Below are 11,682 nucleotides of genomic sequence, written 5' to 3'. Positions count from 1 at the left end.
GCGGGAGCCGGGCGACCAATCCCACGGCCGCATGTAAATAACTGCCCCTGGCTCAGCTCCCGGCGACCCCGACACGGGGGCGGGGCCAGCTGGTGACGGCGCTGCGGAGCAGAGGTCAGCCCGCCCCCGGCCCCAACTCGCCAATCACCACTCTGGAAGCGGGGGTCGGTGCTCGCGCGTCAGAAAGGTTCGGGGACGCAGACACTGCCTGGGTGAAACCAGAAAGCGGGGTGTCACTAACCATCACAATGGGTGATGCTGTCAGGGCCTGCTCGAGCGGGGGTGGGGGGCCGGCAGCTGATGACAAAGGGTTACCTCACTGGGTCCCCTAGACAGGGTTGCCAGCTTGGTACAACGTTTTAGAAATACACATTTTGAGCAAACCTAGTCATTTTTTGTAAAGCTTTAAACATAATTAAGAACTTTTCATTACAAGCATGTTATTCATTGATGAGGAAATAGAACCAAGGACAGCGGAGCCGGGATAGCTCTAGGAGGCATTCTATCAAGGCTCCCCTCAGTCATGTTCTGTTTGCTTATGTGCCCCAGTAGACGTGGCTGGTTCTCTCTCTAGCCAGGCATGAGCTCTGTGTGTCCTTCACGGTACCGCGTCTGTGGTGAGCACACCAAAGGAATACTTGGTGCAAAGGCCCAGAGAGGTTCCTTGATTTGGGTGGGGATCGGGTCTCCACATCCACACTAAGCTGCTGGACTAGACAACTGTGAGTCCCTCTCTGGACTAGACAGCTGTGGTCTAAGGGCACCTCCTGGTGGCCAAAGGGAAGCTATCAGGTGGGTTACTGCCACCCTTGAACAAAGAATAGATGTTTGTAGAGAGATGGACTGTATATCTCTGAGTAGAGCATGCCAGGGTGATTGTCAATCACCGTTCCTCACTGTGATGGCTCCATAGAAGCTCTTCTGATACCACAGGCACAAATTCCTGAGGCTGCCTTCTTCCTCCCCAACTATTTTGATATGTTTCTTTCACTGGGATCGTTTTGCTTCCCACCTATTTCAGAAGAGGCACTGTTCTTGCAATTCTAATAACAGTCATGCTTGACTTCCACCTACTAGTATCTACCTCTCTCCATCCCTTATTCTCTTGGCCATTTCCAGTTTCTCTCCACCCTCAAACTTTTCAAACATGTATAGGGACCTCCTTAGCCATTTCTGAAATAGCTTTCACTCATCTTCACTATACTGACTTCACAAATGGAGGGTCTGCACCCACCTTTATGCACTGTGTTTTGGGTTCTGTTCTCTCCAATTCCCAGAATTTTCTGAGATCATCAAAACTAATGTCCTTTGATTAGTATTAACCCTTCTAAAATTTTCACTTCATTCATCATCCTTCTGTTTTTATACAGTTTCTTTGCATAGCTCTGACAGTACCATTCCATTTCTTTCCCGTTTCCTTACTCTCTCTCTTTTTTTTTAACAAAGAAAATGACAGCTTTAATGAAATGAAACCCCATTTTTACACACATTTCACAGATGTGGGAAGTGGGGTTCAGAGAAGCAGGCCACTGGCCAGGTCCGAGAGCTTACCTCGGCCTGTGTGACTGCACAGTCCCCTGAAGCACAAGGCCACCAAGCCTCTGAAGACCCCAATTCAGCCCTGAACCTAGTAGTTGACTACCAGGCATGGCGGGGACACCGCCTCAGCTCAGGTTTTGAGGATAAAAGACCAAAGAGAAGTGATGTTCCCACAATCCCCTAAATCCAGGGGGTCAGGTCTCCTGGGGGCTCCCAGCAGGGCCAGCTTCCCAGGTTAGAGCGGGCATATAGCTGAAGGACCAGGACAGGCAGGGGTTCCAGTGGGCCACTGACCTCGGCGAGCTGGGTCATGGTAGATCTTCCTTGCTCCAGCGTGGCAGCAAAAAATGACAGGATTCGAGAGCCACAGCCAACATCCAGAACAATCTTGTCCTTGAAGTCCGTGTGGTTCTGCAGTATCGCACGCTGGTAGGTGCCTGCCGCACGAAGGTCATGTTCTGTGAAACGGGAAAGAAATGGCATCATGTTCTGCTGCTGGGACAGGTAGCCATAAAACTGGAAATACTGCACGGCGAGGACTCTTCCGTCCGCTCGCTGAACACCGACCGTTCCGGGGTATGGCCCCCGCAGGACTTCAGGATGTTGTAGAAGGAACAGAAATCACTGGGTGTAGCGAACTGGGTGAGGACGCTGTTGCAGCCCAGGGTGATGAGGAAAGACTGCTTGCCCCCGCGGCTGCACTCCGTTTCACGGGACACTGAGCACTCGAGTACACATAGATCTTCATGGCTGCAGAGGGCGCTGCCTGCGACTCGGCCGCGCACGTCGAGGCTCAGCGCCTGCTGCTCCAAGCGCCAAGGGCGAGGAGGCGGCTCTGGGGAACAGGGACACAGTCCTGCAGGGCCCCACCTATGTCCTTACTCTTATCTATTCCCTTTATCTCCTCTCCCTGCCCCTCATAGGCAATCATTCTAATGAGTTTAATGCGCATTATTTTGTTTGTGTTCTTGCAAGACACGTCTTCTTAGGGCACATTTGCTTTTTTCCCATTAAAATGTTTTATGTGGACAATTTCAAAAGGCACAAATCGAGAATATTATAATGAACACCTATGGACCTTTTACCCAGATTTGACCATTACATTTTGCTGACACTTCATCTAGCCCCTTTACTCTTTTGGAGGAGGGCTGGAGTTTTTAAAAGCAAATCCCAGACATCATGCAATTTCTCCTATTAAGGCCTCACTATCTGCCTCTAATTAAAACATCCAGCGTATGCTATGCTAATATTATCTGATACTTATATTCAAATTTCCCCTAGATTGTTGCAAATATCTTTTTACAGTTGGTTTCTTCTAATTTATGTAAATTGTGTTGTAGAGCTCATTGTTTCTAACGTTTTTCACTAAGTGCTATGTTACTGTGTCATCGCTGACAGCTGAGCAATACTCCACAGTATGCAACCACCTTGTTTTTCCGATTCATCTCTGGATGTAGGGCATCAGGTTCCCTCCAACCCCCCACCATTGTACACAAGGTTGAAATTAGCATCCTTATGTTGATTATGAATGCCCTACTGGATCCATGTGAGAATTTGGGAGGGTATAAACTCAGGGTGAAATTGCTAAGTTGTTCTCTAGAAACCAGTCCACCCTTCCATCTATGGCTGTGAAAACAATAGTGACTGTGCAGAGAGATGGAGGAGAGCTATCATCATTCCCTCTTCAGTCTTAACAATGTTTCTACCTTTCACTTTTAGGTCTGTAGTTCATTTTGAGCAGTGCTGTCCAAATAGAAATATGTGAGCCATATATATAATTTAAAATTGTCTAATAAACACACTTAAAAAGTAAAATGAACTTTAATACTTTTGAAACCCAATATAGCTAAAAGATCATTTCAACATATAATCAATATAAAAATTCACTTTTTGTCTATTTTTGTTAATCCTCACCCAAGGGTATTTTTTTCCATTGATTTTTAGGGAGAATGGAAGAGAGAGGGGAAGACAGAGAGAAACATCGATATGAGAGAAACACATGGATTGGTTGCCTCCTGCACGAGCCCCAACCAGGGCCCGGGCCAGGGAGGAGCCTGCAACCAAGGTACATGTCCTTGACCAGAATCGAACCCCGGATCCTTTGGTCTGCAGGCTCGCGCTCTATTCACTGAGCCATACCAGCTGGGGCAATATAAAAATTCTTTAAAAAAATATATATTTTATTGATTTTTGTTTTTTTTTTACAGAGAGGAAGGGAGAGGGATAGAGAGTTAGAAACATCGATGAGAGAGAAACATCGATCAGCTGCCTCCTGCACACTCCCTACTGGGGATGTGCCCGCAACCAAGGTACATGCCCTTGACTGGGAATTGAACCTGGGACCCTTCAGTCCGCAGGCCGACACTCTATCCACCAAGCCAAACCAGGTAGGGCAATATAAAAATTCTTAATGAGATAACTTCTTTTTTTTCCTCTTCAGTCTTTGAAATCCAGTGAGCATTTTGCACTTAGAACACGTCTCAATTCAGCTAGCCATATTTCAAATGCTCAGTAGCCACACGTGGCTTGCAGCTGCTGTACTGGACAGCACAGATCCAGCACTCACCCTTGGAGATGGTATTAGGTAAAAATGTAAACATGTTTTTCTTTAAATAATTACTCCATTTTATCTGTCCATATTTCCCCATTGATGTGTGGTGCCCACATTATTGTCTTTCTGTGCGCTAACCTATCTCACATCCCTCTCTGCTCCATACCATTCTGTCTTCTTTCCTGGAACTTTTCTTCCACTCAGATCTAGAGGTGTCTCCCAACACTTACTTCCTGACCTTAGGCTTATTATCTGCTATGTCCTGTCCTTAAGGCTTCATGCACTCCGGTAGCTTTAGCTGCCATGTGAATGTACGTGACGCTCAAATCCCACTTTCATTCCTTTTCCATTCACAATGACTGACTGCACCATTCTGTAGGACCTTCACTTATCTTTTATACATTAAAATAATTGTTCCATTTTCTCACCCCCATATACATTTCCTCCTAAAATTCCCAATTATTGCTTTTCTCTCAACCCCGAGGCCTGCCTTCTTAGTGTGTAAATACCCAGATTCCTTGAACATTCCCCAATGCTGACTTTTCCTTTATACAATGGGGATTTTACAGTTGTACCTGAAGAACAAGAGGTTATAGTGCTGATGTCTTCTTCCATTTAGTCCAGGACAGATTATTCTAGTTACACTTATCTACATGTTTACTATGGATATCTCTAAATCCGATTTTCTTAAGGGAAAGGGATAATTATTCTGTGGGCCATCTGGTCTACCAGATCGCATGGTTGGAAGCCATTCTGGGGCTGTGTTGTGCTCGTCCTGAGCCTGCACACACCTGACCCTGTCTTTGTCATGGCTGATGACAGTCAGGGGTCTGCTCAACCAAGGCCCTTAGCCAGTTATGCTAAAGATAGGGCTGCTTCCCTATAGAGATGTTTTCTGAGCCCCCAAAGAAATGGTTGTTTGTGCGTGAATGGGAAACAATGAAAGTACAAAGGTTTTCCTGTAGGAGGCCACTAAGGCAAATTGCTCTGAAACCTCCAATTACCAGGCTAGAGACAAGGGGGAGTCCTTTTTCTTTTCTACTTCACTAGGTCTAGAATATCCCCGTGTTTGTGATTTTATACACTTAGGATGTACTCGGTGGCTTCTCAAGGTATTGTTATTCTATTGCAGTGGACTTGGAACCTACCACTTATCTGATCCCTGTCTGAACACCCTGGATCTTCTCCTTCGGTGTTCCTCAATAGAGGGTGGGATCAGTAATCACCCTCTATGTGCTCTATTCTCCAGTTGGGCTGAGCATGGCTGAGACTAGGTTGTGGCAATGCTCTTCAATCTTTCAGATTTTGTTTTTTTTTTAGTCTTTTGTTTTTGGAAGCAGTTGAGAGAATCACAAGTGAAGAATGCTGTCCACCAGGGAAATAGTCGTTCACTGCTTGTTCACATCATCCTGACCCATGGTGAACTTCTTTGGTCTAAAAAGAGGCTTGACATTAGTCAAACTGGAGGTCATTCTCATGGGGAAACTAGACCAAGGTATGGAGGCTCTCAAAATAATGTGGTTCTTTGAGGGGTTGGAGGCTGGGACGGAATGGAAACCTGACACATAGGAGACTGGAGCCAAAGGGGAAAACATGGGCACAGGCAGGGAGCTTGTGGTCAAGAAAGCAAAGACACCCAGAGGCAGTACGAGAAGCTGAGCTGTTTAATCACCTCCTTGGCCAGACTCAATCAAGGCTGTGGTTGCCCCAGAACAACTCACACCTGGAAGCCGTTAAGAGTCGCTGGACATGGAGTGGCCACTCGAGTCAGAGGATGAAGAAGGATGGGAAGGGGGAGCTTCAGTGTCTCTGACTCCATCATCTGGCCATCTTGCCCCCAGGTCCTGCTTCAGCTCTTAGAGGTTCCTGGCTGGTCCCCAGGGGCAAGGCACCAGACAGCGTGCCCTAGCTGTGGTGGGAGAATGACCCTGAGGCAGGGGCAGCATTCCCCACGTGGCCTACATTGAGGATGTGGCACTGTCCGCACTGTGGTGGGAACAGAGGTTTAAGGCTGGGGAAGAGGGAAGTGGGGGGAGTAGAATCGGGGGTTGCCTGGGCCCCACCACCAGTCTGGAATTAAATAGCAGAAGAGAAGGGTTGTCCATGGGAACACTGACTTGTCCCCAGAGACAGTTCCTGGTGATGGGCTGACCTTGGCAACAGACCCTAGCAGCAGGCAGTTGTCCTGACAAGAGGGTGGTCCCTGGCAGTTTCCTGAACAAAGGGAGGAGCTGGCCGGGGAGTCTTGCCCCCAACTATTTATTCTTCTTGAAGAAGCTGAAGCGTTTTTCTCGCTCTCGTTCTCTGCCGTCCTTGCTGCGAAGTACCACGGGCCCCTCAGCCCCGACCGGTGATACTGGGGGCATTGTCATGGCCCGGGTCATGCCCCGGGTGGCACTGGGCACCGTTGGCTCTTCAGGCTCTCCAGAGGCAGAGGACGCAGCGGCAATGGCTGCATTCACCACCCGCAGCCACGAGCTCATCTCTGCCTACAGGGAGCAGGGAAAGACAACTGGTCAGCTTCAAGGTCGCTGCGCCGAGGCCTCCAGCCTGTGGACAGCGGGGAAGCTTGGGAGGAGGCGGCAGAAAAAGGGTTTGACTATTTCATGTCATTGGAGAAAAAGACCCCTTAAGACAGGGAACATGTTTTGGTGTGGCCTTCACAAACATCCAGGTGGCACACTGTGGGCTGTCCGATTCCAAAGAATGAGACACTTAAGGAAAAATCTACAACTGGAGGGTTCTGAGAATGGCAATGGGGAGACAGGGGTGTGGGCGGAGAGGGGGCAGCTCACCTCATCCTTGGCTTGGAATAAATATTCTTTCCCATCCTGTAAGCTGTTGGGAGAGAGAGAAACCTCAGGACAGAGCTGAGAATCGGGATTGGCCCAATCAGTGCTGGTAGGAGTTCAATCATCAGCCACAGGCCAGGCTGGAGACCATGCCTGCTGGGGCCCTCGGAGCCAGATCAGACACCTCTGCACATCCTCCCGAGTCTCAGGACTGTGCGAAAGCAAATGCTTCTTGATTGGCTACAGAGGACCAGGATGACCTCACTTCCACCCCAGGCCACGCCTCCACTCTGGCTGCTTGCTGGCAGCAGGGGCAGGCTCCTGGAGGGCCCTGGAGGCAGGGGAATGCCAGCACCCTGTCCTCAGCTATCCCATCCAGGACAACTTTTCAGCCTGACATGGTCAGCCATCAGGCCTGAGTCTGGGAGCTCCTGCTCCCCTTGGTGTGAAATAGAATGTACCCCCTCGCCCCCTGCTTTTCCCATCTCTCCACCTGTCCCCACATGCCTGGCCCTGTAACTCTGCCCTTCTTCATCTTGTATCGCTCTGACTCCCCCTCCCACCCCGAGGGTCCGGGTCTGTTCCTACCCCAGCTTGAACACATGTTTGCGCTTCCGATAATCAAAGGCGACACTGCCCTGGGCCCTGGCCAGGCTGACAGGCACTTCTCCGTGGTATGGCACTCCCGTGCTGGCTGCCTTCACGTCCTTGTAGAAACCAAGGCTCCCGCGCCGCAGGACACAGTACACATTCTGCCATGACCTGGGAGGGACATGATGCAGGTGACGAAGCGAGACAGGCAGACTGACCAGCTTTTATGGGGCTGGGAGCCCTGGGGAGAGCGTGGGTGTTCTAGGATTTCCAGTGCCACCCTGTTCTTAGGCCTGGCATTTTTATACCCTCCTGGCCTTCCGGAGGCCCCACTCTACGCCTCAGTCCTACCCCTTCCCCAGAGGACTCTCCTCCTGCAGGGCACCCCCACTCCGCCCCACCTGTTCAGGAAGAGGTTCCGGGGAAGCCTCTTCAGAGGCAGTGACTGGAGAGGCCACAGCACTGCGCGGCCAGAACCGCTACCTGTTGGCAGCCTTCTTGCCGAAGGCCTCCATCTCCTGCTTGCGGCACAGCATCCCCTCCATCTGTTCCTGGGCAGAGAGCTCTTGGCCTCGAGAGGGCAAGGTGGCAACCCGGGCTGACTCAGATGACCTGCTCTGGGGCAGGGTAGGAGGGGCCGAGCCCTGTATCCGGGTTTGCCTCTCTCCCTGGGGCCCGTTGGTCTCGTCCCCTGGGCCAGACCCCTGTGGGGAAGAGTCTGTGTCAAAGGATGAGGGAACCGATAACTAGCCTGGATGTCAGAAGCTTGAAGTCCAAGAGCTGGGCTTTCTGCCCCCAAGTTTCCTTTGAGCCGCTGCCCTCTCCTGACCTCAGTGTCCCCACCACCCAGCCCATATCCCGCTTCGTCCCTCCGGATATCAACACCCACACCTCCAGGAGGAACTCACAGGCCCTTCTGGGAAGCTGCCCTGCTCAAGTCTTTGTTGTTCCAACAGGGGCTACAAGGACAAGAAGCTGTAAGAGTATGTGCAGGGCACGGGGCTGCAGTTCCGATAGGGCACAGGGGGTGTGGGGCTCACCTGTGGGGACTCCCCATCTGTGCAGACTCCATTAATGCTGGCTGGCTGTGTGGGTGCTGGTAGCCGGGGGTGGGTTCTGGAGCAGCAGATGACACAAAATAATATAAGTCCTGGGGTTGCTTATCTTCAGCCTCCTCTTCCTCCCCAGATGCCCCGCTCGCACCTGTCCCAGGAAGCATCAGGAGCCGTCTGGCCGTCCGCTAGGACCCCTCCAGGCAGGCTGGCTGTGGGCTCTGGAGCAGGGGGCTGTTTCCTCCGTTCCTCCTCTTCCCTCTTCCTTTTCCGCTCCTTCTCCTGCTCCTCCAGCTGTCAAAACACTCTGAGGTCAGAGCACAGAAGGTCTCATTTAAAAGGACCAGGGAGCTGGGGAAGATGAAATGTCTCAGCTCCGGTCTGATGAAACAGAAAGGAAACTACAATTCCAAAAGAAGGCGGGGTGAGAAGGAACGGGGGAGGAGGTGTCTCACAGCGTCACTCAGGGGAATGACGACTCCTAAAGCTGTGGTGACAACATGGCACTCCTGGCTCACATCTGGAGATGCTGGTGCAGTGGGAGGAGAGGAGCTGTTTTCTTCCAGCAGAAGGGAGCACAGGCTCGGGGTAGCGGGACGGGGCAGGGGCACCCCTGGGGTCCTGTGGCCCTCACCGCGGTGAGCTTCTCCAGCGCGCTGAACCGCTCCTCCCAGGCCACTGCTGACTTCTGGAAGGCCTCGTGCCGCTTGATGAGGTTCTCGACTTCATCAACTGTGCAACCCAGCTCAGCACTTCGCACCAGTGGCTCTTGGCTGCACAGCCAGGCCTCCGCCATACCTGCATCTCTTCCAAACACGAGCACCTCCAAAACTGCAGGGATGGGGTGGGGATCACAGGAAGAGGGCAGGTCAGAGTGGACACCGGCAGAGCACTGTAACCATGTCAAGAACAGGGCACAGAGAAAGCTACTGCCCCAAAGCAGGAGCACAGGGCAGAACCAAGGGCGGGAGCCTTGAATTCCATGCCCAGGACTCCTGGTCTTACTCTGGAAACAACAGGGTTCAAGACCCCCAGCCCCTCCTGGCGGGGCCTGGCACCCTCACCAAGCTGGAGCCAGTCCATCTTCTCCTGCCACTTGTCTGCGGTCTCCTGGCGCCGTGCCTGCAGCTGAGACAGCTTCTCCGAGATCTGGGGGCAGAGATGCGAGTGAGCACCCCGCTGGGCTTTTCAGGGTCTCTGGGGGACTGACACAGGGGAACTAGTGATTTCTGATTTCAAGAGGCAGACAGTTCGGGGTGGGGAGGATAGAGTGGGACTCCCTGAACAGCACGGAGGGGAGAGAGTGGAAGGTTTCTGTAAGAAAGGATGAGGAAGCAGAAAGACTCAGGGAAGAACACACAGCACTAAGGCCGCTGCCATAAGGATGACCTGGTTGTGTCCAGGCCTCGCCCACCTCCTCAGCTGCATAGTGGCTCCTGGCGAGCAGCCCCTGCCCCATGTCGATGCAAGAGGAGAAGCGGTCGGCCCTGGCCTCGATCTCTGCTTTGATGCCCTGGTGGTTCTTGATAACCATGTCTGCGGAGGACACATCCCTGGGGGTACAGAGACCACATCACAACACTGCTGCCCACGACCCTATCCCAGCCACCAGCTCCCAACCCCCGTAGGCCACGGGCACCGTGGGCCTCACCGGGGCCGCTCCTGGGCATCCATCTGCAGGTTCACCCCGTCCATCCACAGCATCAACTCCCGGACAGCCATGAAGAAGCGGAACTTGTCCGTAGTGTCCAGCAGCAGCTGGCGGCGGGCAGCAGAGCTTCCCTGAAGCTGGGCCCAGGCCTCCGTCACAGCCTGCATATGGCGGCCGATCTCCTCGGCCTTGTCTCCCGCGTAGGCTTTCTGGAGCCGGTGGCCATCGTCCTGCACCTGCTGGACCTGCAGGGCCCAGCTCAGAGTCAGGCAGAGCTGGAGACTCTGAGGAGCTGCAGTCTCCTCCCCCCACGCCCCACCCTGGCCTCTGCTCGCCCGGCCTGCCCATTCACCAGCTGGAGGAGCAGAGGAGGAGCAGGGGGTGGGGGCTGGGAAAGATGACAGCTGGTGCCAAGCTTTGTCATTCTCGCCCTGTTGGGTCCCAAGTGGGAGCCTGGGCTTGGCCTGGGGAGCAGCCCTTTAAAGGGGCGACTAGCCAGTTGGGCTCTCAGAGGCTTGTCCGAGACGTGAGACCTCAGGTAGGGCTAGAATGAGATTTTCAGCCCGAAAGAGGGACTTGGATGGGGGTGTGTGTGTGACGGGTGTAAATGGTTGCAGGAAGGATCTCTGCTTGATTTGTGTGGGTCTAGAGATCTAGTTGGGTGGGACCGAGGTGGATTTTAGTACAACATGAATACTCTAGCCTCGGGACCATGTGACAATGTCACGGGCCCTCAAGGAGGCTTGTCATTAAAGGTGTGAACGTGGTGGTGAGAGGTCCTCTGGCCAGAGATGTTTCCGTAGAGCAATTCCACCTCATCCCTAAGTGGCCTTCCAGAGGATGCCAAGCCCCGGCATTTCTGAGGGCCCCCTGGCCTTTTCTACAAAGTCTCCTCCAAGCCACCCCTGACCTCACTTGCTGAGTCAGACCTGGGCGCTGAGGGCCTGGATGTCATGCTCGAAGGCACAGTGCCGGCGCTGCAGGGCTTCGGCCGCGTTGAGGTCTCGGCCGGTCCCGTCGGGAAGTTGCTGCTGCTTTTGCTGCACCCGCGCCAGGGCCTGGCGGGCCCCGTGCAGGAAGCGCTGTAGCTCATACGCAGCTGCCAGCACCTGACCCCGTGTGTCCAGCAGCTCGAGCAGGTCAGCCCAGGCCTCGTTGAGGCTGTCCTTCCACTCGGCCACGGTGGCCCGGGCGGCATGGCCCCCATCGATGAGCCCGTTGGCCAATGCGTTGGCACTGTCCACGCGCTCCTGGCCGATGGTGCTCGTGTCCCGGGAGAACTCTCGGAATTTGTCCCGGAGCATCTGGTGGAGGGAACAGTTGCACAGACAACTCTGACTCTGGCCCCTGCCTAATAGGATTGGGCAGCAGAGGGGGCCGGGTGAGTCTTCTCACCCCACACTGAGAACCCGCTTCTCTCCCCTGGGCCACACGGAACAAAATAGGTTGCTCCAGCTGGGCTGAGCCCATGAGCAGATGCAAGTGGTTCCCAGTGACCCTGGATTT

General features: G+C 53.1%; 1 protein-coding gene across 2 annotated transcripts in view; it reads right to left on the bottom strand.

Annotated features, from left to right (window-relative positions):
* Nucleotides 1-5,731: 5,731 nt before the first annotated feature.
* SPTBN2 (spectrin beta, non-erythrocytic 2) overlaps nucleotides 5,732-11,682 on the bottom strand; it is a 30,303-nt gene continuing 24,352 nt past the window's right edge. For both annotated transcript variants that reach the window (XM_008146888.3, XM_028153811.2), the window contains exons 25-36: nucleotides 11,106-11,480; nucleotides 10,177-10,421; nucleotides 9,940-10,078; nucleotides 9,590-9,674; nucleotides 9,160-9,356; nucleotides 8,677-8,819; nucleotides 8,514-8,589; nucleotides 8,382-8,432; nucleotides 7,957-8,177; nucleotides 7,471-7,644; nucleotides 6,886-6,928; nucleotides 5,732-6,579 (exon numbers count right to left, since the gene is read on the bottom strand). In XM_008146888.3, coding sequence (XP_008145110.2) covers nucleotides 6,346-6,579; nucleotides 6,886-6,928; nucleotides 7,471-7,644; nucleotides 7,957-8,177; nucleotides 8,382-8,432; nucleotides 8,514-8,589; nucleotides 8,677-8,819; nucleotides 9,160-9,356; nucleotides 9,590-9,674; nucleotides 9,940-10,078; nucleotides 10,177-10,421; nucleotides 11,106-11,480 — 1,983 coding nt within the window. In that variant the 3' untranslated portion in view covers nucleotides 5,732-6,345. The remainder of the gene's footprint in view (nucleotides 6,580-6,885; nucleotides 6,929-7,470; nucleotides 7,645-7,956; nucleotides 8,178-8,381; nucleotides 8,433-8,513; nucleotides 8,590-8,676; nucleotides 8,820-9,159; nucleotides 9,357-9,589; nucleotides 9,675-9,939; nucleotides 10,079-10,176; nucleotides 10,422-11,105; nucleotides 11,481-11,682) is intronic.

Source organism: Eptesicus fuscus, chromosome 13 (assembly GCF_027574615.1).
Source record: "Eptesicus fuscus isolate TK198812 chromosome 13, DD_ASM_mEF_20220401, whole genome shotgun sequence".
In the NCBI taxonomy this organism is placed as follows: domain Eukaryota; kingdom Metazoa; phylum Chordata; class Mammalia; order Chiroptera; family Vespertilionidae; genus Eptesicus; species Eptesicus fuscus.
Note: the sequence above shows the minus strand (reverse complement) of the source record. Positions and strands in the feature narration are given on the sequence as shown.